Source organism: Physeter macrocephalus, chromosome 10, assembly GCF_002837175.3.
Source record: "Physeter macrocephalus isolate SW-GA chromosome 10, ASM283717v5, whole genome shotgun sequence".
In the NCBI taxonomy this organism is placed as follows: domain Eukaryota; kingdom Metazoa; phylum Chordata; class Mammalia; order Artiodactyla; family Physeteridae; genus Physeter; species Physeter macrocephalus.
This window is the reverse complement of record NC_041223.1, coordinates 22587391-22599747: the sequence shown is the minus strand read 5'-3', so window position 1 is coordinate 22599747 and position 12357 is coordinate 22587391. Positions and strand designations below refer to the sequence as shown.

The window sequence follows — 12357 nt, the reverse complement described above, 5'->3', positions numbered from 1 at the left end:
ATTCCAAACTATCATTCTTCATAATACAGAAAAAAAGGATAATTTTTTGTTACAAGAAATCAAATTGTACCTGAAAAATCACCATTTTACATACAGGAGATAGAATTCTATAGAATTAAAAAATGCGAAGAAACATATGCAGGTGATAATTTAGAAGCAATGACTTCATAAGAGTAAACTAAATGATAACTACTTCTAAAAAGTTGCAAAGGTCAATGAGAATGAAGTTAAAATATCTTGTAAATTTTCTGTACCTATGTAGAAGGCGTTTCTTTTAAATTGTACAAAATCATGTCCTTGTAAATGTAAGTTGATAAGTATATGACTGTAAAATATAATTAATGGACTAAATCTTATTTCCAATGGACAGATGGAATTATTTATAGAATTTTCATAGAGATTCAAAACATCCTTCATCACCCCGAGGTAAAAGTACAGAGCAAGGTGGCCGAATGGGTAAGTGAATTGTAAAATTTCTTTATTGGCTTTAAACCTTTAATCTCTGGAAATCTGGAAAAGACTCTACTGTCTAACTGAATCCACAGATCATACTGAAACATAGATACTATTCATTATAAATGTATGTATAGATATATAAGTGAGTTATTGCACTTTTGAATAGAAAGAGAGATACATTTGAATAAGGACAAGAAACTGAGCCTAACAGACTATTATGTCAAATAAGAAAGGTGCCCCACAAATGGAAAAGTATTTTGAGAGGTATCTTTATTTACTGTTATATCCATACATTTTCAGCACTTTGTTTTTGTTCTGTTTTTTTTAAAGCAGTGAAAGCAGATTTTATTCAGTAACCACTGACAGTAGGAGAACATGCTGAGCCCCATTCTGATATGTGCAGAGGTGACTGGGGGTTTTAAAGAAACAGTGAGGGTGGAGGGAAGAGGAATGGCAGGGACTTGAATAGAGACAGGAAAGTGAGAAATTATAAAAAAGTGGGAGGGGTGGTTGGTCCATAAGAAACCCTTCTGGGGTTGCTAACTGGTGCCTATCGAAGTTAGGCTCCTACCCTCCCACAGAGACTGGGCGATGGGCCCTATCTTCAGGTGTTGGCTGGAACAAGCAGTGAATTAATTCATTTGTTCAGCACTGTTTTTAAAAATACATTTCTTATTTTTTTTTATTTAATTGAGTGTTTGATTCAAAACCCACTAAGTATAAAAAGATATATCATGAATATCTTTCACCATCCTTGACACTTATCTGCCTGGAGGCCAACCTGTCTGCATAGAAATCACTGTTAGTTTTTCTTGGGTTTTTCAAGAACTTGTTTGTAAATGTAAAAGAAAATGACTATACAATATAAAAATACTATTATATTTTTTCCTTTTTATATTAAAAGTAGCATATTGCACACACCATTCCACACTGTACTTATTTTTATTATTGCCAGATTTGCAGTATCAGTACACAGAGACCGTCCTTATCATTTTTTAAAAAAACAGGGTACAATATTCCATGATGTGGCTCTCTAGTCATTTATTTAACAAGTTTTCTGCTGATGGATATTTGGGTTATAATTTATTTAACCAGTATTCTATTGGTAAAAATTTTGGTAATTTCCAATTTAAAAAACCCTAAGCATTTTATTTTCTTATTTTTCTTACAAATACAGCCCAAGGATTAAAAATTTTTTCTTCTTCTCTATAACAATATCAAAAATTTAACTTTCCATAGGTTTCTATTTTTTCTATTATTTTATTTCCTATCTACAGCATACTATGGGACCATGTACTGTTTTTATGTACTACTACAGTTCAGACGACTTTTGTGAAAAAAGTCATTTGTCATTTGGGTATACATTCGGAAGTAAGAAAAATGGGTTTTCGTACATGGTAGCTGTCTAATAAGTGTGTCCTTGGTAGCAAGAGAAAGTTAAACCATACAATGAGAGGTAGTGGTGATAATACATTATACATACATATATATGTTTATTTGTAGGTAGATATTGATATAGATAGATATTTGAAGAATGGTAGGAAAACATAGTCTTATTTTTAAAGGCAAGAAAGGGCTTTACTGAATGAGTATAATCTTGCATCGTTTTCTTTCCAGCATTCTTCTCCCTGCTTTTTTAAAGTCAGAATGTTTTCAAAAGATAAACTTCTATTTTTTAAATTTATTTTATTGAAGTATAGTTGATTTACAATGCTGTTAGTCAAAATATAAAATTCTTTATTTTCATTCTCAAAGGAACCACTTCTAATATATTAATTCTGTAAATTAGCATTCATTGGAAAGTTTGTGCTTTAGACAAGGTATAATTTTACATTTATATTTATTTCATGCATGGTTTTCAACATAACATCATTTTTATCTGAAGCTGAATTTTAATGGACACTTTTCCATTAAGGTGTAAGATACCAGAGCAGATATTTGATAACAGGAAAATATAAGTGGTGTTCCTGTTTCATATTATTACTATTTATAATTTTAAAATAATTTAATGCTTCTTGCCAGAATTTCCTAGAATTTACATTCATTTTAAAAATGCTTACAAGGAAGGCTAAATGTGTGTATGAAACAAGACCTAAAAAACTCTTTGGAGGAGATATATAAGTAAGAGAATTTAGTGTCAGTAAAGAAATGGTGGTCTGTGATTGTATTAGACAATGCATATGGGAGGTTTTTATTTATACTGAGAGGAACCCATTGCTTCATTAAAAAGTCACCATTGTAAAGCAATTATACTCCAATAAAGATGTTAAAAAAAAAAAGTCTGGTGCTGAGACCCATAAAAATTTTTAAATGACCACATAACAATTATAACACAGTTCCCCATAATGTTGAACTTTTTTGTTTTTTTAAAGGTTTATATTGTTAACTTATAATTTTTCTTACTACTAATGTTCTTCTGAGGTGGTAATTGCTAGAAACATATGTTAATGCATTTCAGTGTTTGTTGAATGAAGCATATGGAAGGTGTGTATTGTGCTCATCTTCCCTGTGTACCCTACTGCAGCTAAGTTTTCAGTGTTACAGCTAATTTGAAGGCCCATTACAGAGAAAGCCCTTTATAATATGGGCTAGAGACGAACGTAGTGTTTGCAGACAGACAAGACTTGGGTTCCAATCTGGGATCTGCTACTTCTTAGTTGCAGCGTGGTCAAGCTATTTCATCTCTGTGAAGCTCAGTTTCTTCGTGTAATGGGTGGGAGGACAGTGCAGATAATACCTATCTCATTAGTTGTTGTGAGAATGAAGGAAATAACATTTGTAAGGTTCTTGGCATACAGTGATCTAGTAACTGTTATCTGTACTTTCTTTCACTGCTCTAGCTCTTCAGAATTTTCCCAGGGTCTTATTTCAGTAACACTTTATGGGAGAAAAGAAACTGGATTTAAATTTTAAAAAAAAATTATTTAGAAGTATTACTCAAACTTATCCTTTTCTATTGTATTTTCAGCTCAATTCAACCTTCCAGAATTGGAACTATACTGTTTATGTGGTTAATATCAGGTAAATGACAGAATAAATTGAGAAATAAAAAGTAGTGTCTAATTTAATACTTCTGTCTCCCTGTCTCTCTCTGGTTATTCCTGCACACACATACATGTAAGTACAGACATACACATCCACCACATTCATAATCTTTCTAAAACAACTCTATATTATATCATTTCTTTGCACAAAAAGCTTCAATGATGCAGCAATGGTTTTAAAAATTTTGATTGTAGATCCCAATCATTTTTAAAAATGTAGTTTGTACTTCCAAAATATATTTGTGATTTTAAATAAATTGTATATATGCATGTGTGTATGTTACTTAACCAATATATTCTGTTATAATGTATCATAAACTGAGAGGGTAATTAAATATAAATGGAAGTTCTGTTAGTTGCTTCTCACACCCCAGTAGATCATCTAGAGCACCCCCTGGGTTGCACGCACCCCAGTTTGGAGACCATTTTTCTACAAGATAAGACATCTACAGTCTGATTGCAACTTGGCTTTTCAAAATTATCTTTCACTTATCTTCTATTTAAACACTCCCTGAATCTCTAGCAGATAATGTCATTCGCCTATCTTCCTCTGCACCTTGTTTTTACAGTTTTATACTTAAATTAGTTTCTAAAGTGTTTTTGATGAGCCCTAAACATGTTTTCTGTGAACCTAAGAGATGTAATAACACAGAAAAAGGGATCAAAAAGTCAAATTAGTTCAGGAGCTAAATTATTAAACAAACTGAAGCAAGTTTCTGTATATCCAAGCATCTCAGGTTCTTTCGTGTACTGATATGCATCATGAATCTTAGAGAGAGAAGGCACGTAGCTGTCCAGCTTTATTTGGCCATGGAGCTGTTTTGTCTCAGGCATGTGAAAGAGCTAGGACCTCAGAACAAACATTTACAAACACTGACTTAGAATGTCCTTTGTGCCTCTTTCTCTCACGTCCTCAAATTTTGTTGTTGATCGTGCAGCAGATGAAGTTGACAATGAATATACTTATTTGTATTTTTAGTTTTCACCAGAGCGCGGGAGAGGACACGATTAAAGTGAGAAGCATTGTGAATGATCAAAGGTAACGCTGACAGTGTCTTGCAGAAAATGTAACATCTTTTCTCTTGCTCTCTGTTTTGACTGTCTGGTAGAGAAATGAAATCAGTGAGGTAGGAGAGAAACATTTCAATCAAGTAACACATTTAAATTATGTCTTTAGCTCTAGTGGACAGTCTTCTTTTTTTCCTGTAGTTAAAACTGTAATATAGCAGACTGGGTAGAAATGTACATCTGATAAAAAATAATTCCAAAGTAGAACATTTATTAATTTTAGTATTTCCAGTTTATGATAACCAATTACCTCTTACTTGAAATTTCAGAGACCTTCAAAGAAAGAAAATAATTATAGTGTTATTTCAAGTAAGGTACTTATGTACAATAGCATCTAATAATATGGGTAATAGATGCTGAAATAGTTTCAGCATTCAAAGCCATCAGCTAATTTTCTGAAGTCTTCATTTTTAAATTTATATCAAGGTCATGACTTATGCAGGCAGGTAATTTAATGGATATGTTCACCATATGTAATCAGTTGGCATTTAAAGGCCAACTGTTCTTAAAAAATAATGTAAACTCCTAAATGAAATAAATGTAGTTGTGGTCAGATAATATATTGCATCTCCGCAGAATAAAAAAATTAGCTGAGGGCTTCCCTGGTGGTGCAGTGGTTGAGAGTCCGCCTGCCGATGCGGGGGACACGGGTTCGTGCCCCAGTCCGGGAAGATCCCACATGCCGGGCTAGGCCCGTGAGCCATGGCCGCTGAGCCTGCGCGTCCAGAGCCTGTGCTGCGCAACGGGAGAGGCCACAACAGTGAGAGGCCTGCGTACCGCAAAAAAAAAAAAAAAAAAAAAATTAGTTGAAAAGCAGAAGTTCACATCTCTTACTCAGTTCCAATTGACTGAATTAATATTATTTATTTACAACTATAATGATGGAATATATCTCTTTTCAGGTGATACATTCTTACTATGAGAAGCCAGTAATAAAATTTCATATGAGAGTTGACTAGAGAGTTTTCTTATTTCTTTTCTTTTTCTATTCGGCATTAGAAAAACACGTCTTTAAGGTTATATTTCAAACTTATTTCTATAAGTATTCAACAGACTGGATTGGGCCATCTGGTTAGGGAAAGCTGTTTTTTATTTTCTGGAATTGTTCCTTTTCCTTTGTGATCTAAAGAACAAATAATGTATTTAATGTATTTTAACACTGTATTCTTGATGGTAACAGGACTTTTCTCCTCTATTTAGGCAAATAATTTCTTTTTTCCAAACCTTACTGCAAGATCATATTGAGCCTTGAATAATGGATCCAGCAATTATCTGGATCCCTTTGCTGGACACTTTGTCTTGCACTTGTGGCAGCCCTAGTTCAGGGTCTCTCCAATGGTATACCCTCTGCAGAGGGCTCAAACTCAGATTCTAACAGTGCAATTTTATAGGAAGAGCCAAATAACATATTTCTCAGAAGTATAAATATATTAAACCAATGCTTCTTGGAAGCATAATCATCATCCTCATCATCATTGTAACCTTCATCGCAGTGTCTCCTTACATTTGCACAGCACTTTATGATTCCAAGCACTGTCACATTCACTGGCTCATTTGCTTCCCTCTCCCAATTACTCCCCGACATAGATAAGGCAGGTAACATCCTGCCCTTTCAACCAGTGACAAAACTAAGACCCAGTGAATTGCCCAAGATCAACCAACCAATATGAAAAGCCAGGATTTCTGACTTTGTGCTCCCATGCTTTAGTCCCACTTAACCTGATTCTTCTACTACCTGAGAATACTAAAATCAGCCATCATGAATATATGTCAGCACCTTAGAAACTCTTGTTCAAAAAACATTTAAATTCATGGAATCTCAGTTTCCTGTCTGTCAAACCGATGGGTAATTTTACAGAAAATTATAGGGAGAATGAACTTAGACAATGTATATGGGAAAATCCACACATTTTGTTTTTCTTTGGTATGAACTCCGGCATTGCTTTAAAATTTGTCCTTTCTGGCTTTACTTCCATTTCTTTCTTTCTGTTCGCTGTTTCTTTTACGTTCATGGATGAACCTTTATAGTCTCTCATAGTTTTTGTCCAGACAGCATTCTACTAGTCTTCACACACGCTTTTTTCCCAACCTTTTCTTTCAATCAGATTGTAACACTTAACACAGACCCTAGCTTTAGATAATGCTATCATACTCTATTACCTAGACAGACAGGAAACCAAAGCTGCAGAGACTGGTTTATTCAGATAAAGAACAATTGATAGGAACAACAGATAGAACTGGACTTTACAGAACCATAAAATAGTTTCACTTTCCAGGATGAGAGAGGAAAGCAACACAGTTAAGACCTGTGAAAACGCACGGTCATTCTTGAATTGCTGAATTTGGGTCAGTACCATCCACATTGTACTGTGTTCTCAATATTCAAAGGAAGTAAAAGGTCATATTCCCAACTATAAGTTCTCAGTTACTGGAGTGGCAAAGGTTAGTTTCCAACAATAATTTAATCAAGGGATACTTTTTTTTAATAGGCCATTGAACAAATTATTAAGCTATTATTAAGCTATTCACCATTATATTTCACATCTATGTTTATATCTCATCCTGAAATATGACTCATATATGAACATTGAGCAGTAAATGATTTTAGAGATAAATAGCTTTTCAGAGTGAATTATGAGAATTGTGAAGTATGTTGTCCTTGAGATTAGCACAGATAGTTAGGGAAAAAATAGGGCCACTTTTAAATTTCACCTAACCTTGAATAGCAAATATTTCACTTATTTTTCTTTTTTTAAGCATCACAAATATGTTAATACTCTATTTCATTTATACTGATACCCACAGAATTTCATAAATAAAATATGCTACTGCCTCTCCACTGAGGACTTCATAGTAAAACAGTTCTACTGAGTTCACTTTGGCATCTTTTGATTTCTGCTGTAGACTACAGCTGTGATTACAACTGAACAGAAAATTATATTACTTCAAATTGTAGAACCAACGTTTTGGTGTGGCTTTTAGGATATGTCTCTGCTTCCCATAGAGATATTTTCTTTTTAAAGACATGCAGGGTCAGGCAGTCTATAAACTTCTTCAGTGATATGCTGACCAATCACTGAGTGAATTTCAGGTACTTATTTTGTAACTTTTCAGTGTACAAAGTACTAGTAAATGCTTCATGGAGATAAAAAATCATTTATCACAATTCTGGAGAAATTACAATGTATTTGTAAATAATAACACTTAATAATTTTAAAAGTTTAATCAGATTAGTTGAAATTCTAATTTTTCTTGAAAAACTTTATTTTTTGCTTTAAAGAAACAATGTGGAATTAACCACAAATATGGCCTTTCTTGCACGTATGCTATAAAACATTACTTAAAAGTATTTCTCAAAAGAAATGGGGTGATATGATAGATAATACAGGCAGTATCTTATAAAATCTATTCATACTGAGATTTTTTTAACATTATAATTTGTGCAGTGGCAGAAGTCTTTGAGTGCCTTGACATATTTCTTCAGTCTCAGCACTTTATGGTCACCCTCTTACTACCATATCCAAATGTTCTATTTTTCCACCCAAAAAACAACCAACTGGTCAATAGTGCCAACAACAATTCTATCTGAATTGTTTTCCTAGGTTGGTGATTTTGGCCCTTCTAGTTTACAATGCTACCAACAATCCCGATTTAGAAGGAAGAACCATTCAGCAGAAGCTCTTAAGAAATAATGAGTCCCTGGATGAGGGCTTGAGGCTACACAGAGTGAACGTGACGCAACTGGGTAAGTGCCTTTAATTTTTTTATAATATGTGTTTTAAGTGACTACTATCCAGGTTTAATTGAAACAACAACAAAAATATTCTTCCTTTGTGTGTTTGCTTATTTAAAGCTATTTTTTTCTGGTGATGAAATTCATCCTATTGGTGACATTGTTAACAAATGGGTGACAAGGTTAGCATAAAAGATAGTACCTTGATACCTGTGAATCCAAGGGAATGAAAGAGGCAGATGAAAGTTTATACCCTATTTTAGGAACCTATTATGAAAATACTAAGAATATGAGCAAAATGCCAAGATAACCTTGAGCAGAATTGGCTTCAACTTTAGGAATAAAGAGAGTGTGTGTGTGTGCATTTGGAATCTCTAATGAGGTAAATCTTATAAAAGATTATTTCTTGTTATAAAACATCCTCTTCTCTTATGTTCTCTGTCTCCATGAAAGATACCACCGTCTTTGCTGGAATAGGCCAGAAATCTGGGAGTTATCCTGGACCTAGATTCAGTTCTCACCTGGACGCCATTCACATCCTAAACTCCAGCCACAGGCGTGGTGCTTCGAGCACCTCCCCAAACGTGCAGTGCTCTTTTCTCTGTCTTTGCCCACACTTCTCTCCTCTCCTCTCACTGCCCACCTGATGATCACCTATATAGTATTAAGGACAGTCCAAAGTCACCTCTTCTATGAAGCCTTTTCTGACATCATCATGTACGAATAGATATCACTGTCTTGGAGACTCCAAGCTGTCCACAGACCTAGAGCACCATACACATTAGAAGACCCTTGAATTTGACTGGACTTGTTTGTGTTCATATATACATTTTCTTTAAACAGGAATTTCCTCTGGCTTGAGAACACATCTTATTTTTCTAACACCCTCACTTCCTACCTCCCCCCAGCAACCAGCATATCCCCCAGCCCTTAAATATCTGAATAAAAAAACGAATGAGGCTTGATGGGCATATTTTAGAAAAGTAAATGATCAAAATATGGCTAACAAAAAATAAAGTTATCATTCTAATGTTATGATGACAGTTGATTAGGTATATTAGTAGAGCTCAAAAGGAAGGGAAACTTTGACACATTTCCTTATACACACATGCAGAAGGTTGAAGTGGGGGAAGCAGCTATTCCTCAGCCTCTAAGAGCATGATTATGACTGAGACCAGAATCACAATGTAATAAAGAAGCAGGCATCTTTGCTTCTGTGAGAAACCACCCATCTCTAATGTGTCAACATACACAGTTACGGTCAGCCCCCCATTTCCACGGGTCTTGCATCTGTAGATTCAACCAACCTTGGATCAAAAATATTTGGGGGAAAAATTTAGAAAGTTCCAGAAAGCAAAACTTGAAATATACGTTATATTTAAAACTATTTACATAGCTTTTACACAGTATTTGTCATTATAAGTAATCTGGCGATGATTTAAAGTATACAGGAGGATGTGCATAGGTTATTGCAAATATTACACCATTTTACACAAGGCACATGGGCTTCCTAGGATTTTATCTTGTTGTGTGTGTGTGTGTGTGTGTGTGTGTGTGTGTGTGTGTGTTGGGGGGTGTGTTTCCTGGAACCAGTCCCTCAAGGATACTGAGGGATGGATGTATAAGGAACTCGTTGAGGTTAAAGAATGCAAATCATCATTAGCGTCCTCAACAACAGCAGTTTCTGAGCCTCTGTGGGAGATGAGCAGAGTACAAATGCTGCCCCTTCACACATAAGGGTCTCCACAGAGAAGGAGCTTGACGAATGGTAGTTTGTACGTGGCAAAGGAGCCTCATGAGGACCAACCTTATCTCTGTCCTCAAAGGCTGAGGAATCCCTGAACAGCTCTCTCTGCATACTCAGACAAGTAATTTATACCACTTAATTTAAATTCTATACTTTATTGTTCTTCTGCAAGTGGACCTATGAAGAAAAATTTCTACCAATTGGAAAAAAAACTCAGAATATAAATGGGAAAGTTATTTAAATGTTCAGTTGGTGACTACAATAGTGGTTCCCAGTAGTCTTAGTGTAACTTACTATTTTTCAGTACTGAAATACGAGATTTTGTTGTTGCTGTTGATATAGTGCTTTTATTTTGATATTTTTTAAGTGTAAAATCTGAGTCATTTATGTCCTAAAACTCGCCTGGAGAGTTTTCAAACAACAGGTGGGATGATTTGAAGATGAAGGCGTGTGTGTAAGATGTGTGGCCTACAGGTGTCTTCTTGTCATTCCCCCAGCAAACTTCCAGGTGAAAGATGCTTTCAGAGCAGCTAGAAAATGTTTCCATAAAACATGCTGGCAACTCAATGACAACACTATTGAGGCACTATTTTATAGGCTTTCCCCTTTGAAAAAGATTAAATTACATTTTGAATTTTTCAGGACAGTTTTCATTTTATGTAGTGTTTTTTTAAATAAACCTCTGTTTTACTAATTTTATCTACTAATGATTTACATTAGAATGATATCGTAAGTTTCATGTTTATACTTGCATAAGTGTGTTGTTTTATTTGATAGTTTTGTAACATGTAATTTAAAATATGAAATGTAGTTAACGTTTATTTTTCGTAACTTCTAAACTCTTACAAGTTCTGAACATAAAAACCTAGTATTTTAGTATTGCATGGAATAAATACCTAATTACCAACATTGTTGTTTTGTTCTCATCTTGCACCTGTAATTTCAAAAAATAGGTTAATATTTCTCATATTTTCATATAGGTATATGTCTTGATGATGAGGAGCCCAAAGGCTATAAATGGCCAGCCATCCAACCTTCTGTATACAATGCTCCCTGTCCAGGGAAGCCAGGCTTCTATGCTTCACGGACATGGTAATACTTTCTTTTTTTTTTTTTACTATTTATTTACTTTATTTATTTATTTGGTTGTGCCTTGTCTTAGTTGCGGCAAGTGGGCTCCTTAGTTGCGGCAGGCAGGCTCCTTAGTTGCGGCATGCGAACTCTTAGTTGCAGCATGCATGTGGGATCTAGTTCCCTGATCAGGGATCGAAACTGGGCCTCGTGCATTGGGAGTGCAGAGTCTTATCCACTGTGCCACCTGGGAAGTCCCTGACTCTTGCCAGCAAATTCCACGTAAGCTACCTTCCCAGGGTTACAGGTGTTGCACCGTAGTTCCCGTGCAGTGTATATTAATTGGAAAGAAGCGGGAATCTCTGTGTATGTCAAATCCATGTGAGGTAAAGACGAGACAGGTAGGTTACCAAGAAAAGCCTTTTTTTTTTTTTTTCTCTCCAAGCAACATGCTAATTTAGGCTTCTCCAAAGAAAGACAGAGCAATTTGGAAATCAGAGGGTGGTTCTAGAGCAAAGCACCTTATGTGTGGGTGAACAAACTCACAGCCTCATAACATACATCTGATATTCTGAGTCTTTTTAACTTTTTGGAGTGGTTATTGTTGGAAGGGGAAAGAGACAGTAAAGAGAATAAAGACAAGATCCAGGTTAGGGCAGTCTGCTAGTGGAGACTGTTAGGGTGTGGATTCTTCCTAAATATTGAACGGAAACCTCAGACAGGTTGACTGCAGAGGATTCACCGAATAACAAGTCAGATCTAGTTCCTCACCTTCCACCTCCCTTCAGTTAGAGTTTTCTTGCAGGGAAATTCAGACACTGAAACAGAAATACTTTGCTTCCACGGCTTGGTTTGACACGTGGTGGAGAGGAAAGAAAGGGGCTTCAGAGCCTTGCGGACATGGATTTGAATTGTAGCTCTACCTCTTCCTGGCTGTGAGACCTTGGAAAATTCCTTGATTTAGTTAAGTCTATTTCTTCATCTCTAAAATGTGGATTATAATCTGCTTTACAGAGTTAAGTGAAATCAAAATGAGATTTTATCTGGAAAGTTCTTAAAGCAGTACTTGATCCACGTTACCAACTATGCTTTTTTTTTTTTTTTTTTTTTTTGTGGGCCTCTCACTGTTGCGGCCTCTCCCATTGCGGAGCACAGGCTCCGGACGTGTAGGCCCAGCGGCCATAGCTCACGGGCCCAGCCGCTCCGCGGCATGTGGGATCCTCCCGGACCGGGACACG

At 35.5% G+C, this 12357-nt stretch overlaps 1 protein-coding gene across 4 annotated transcripts in view; it reads left to right on the top strand.

The window, feature by feature from the left end:
* The window catches only part of ADGRG6 (adhesion G protein-coupled receptor G6), a 136481-nt gene that overhangs the window by 81449 nt on the left and 42675 nt on the right, over positions 1–12357 (top strand). For all 4 annotated transcript variants that reach the window (XM_024122445.3, XM_028494376.2, XM_028494374.2 and 1 more), the window contains 5 exons: positions 371–456; positions 3425–3477; positions 4480–4539; positions 8171–8313; positions 11029–11140. In XM_024122445.3, coding sequence (XP_023978213.1) covers positions 371–456; positions 3425–3477; positions 4480–4539; positions 8171–8313; positions 11029–11140 — 454 coding nt within the window. The remainder of the gene's footprint in view (positions 1–370; positions 457–3424; positions 3478–4479; positions 4540–8170; positions 8314–11028; positions 11141–12357) is intronic.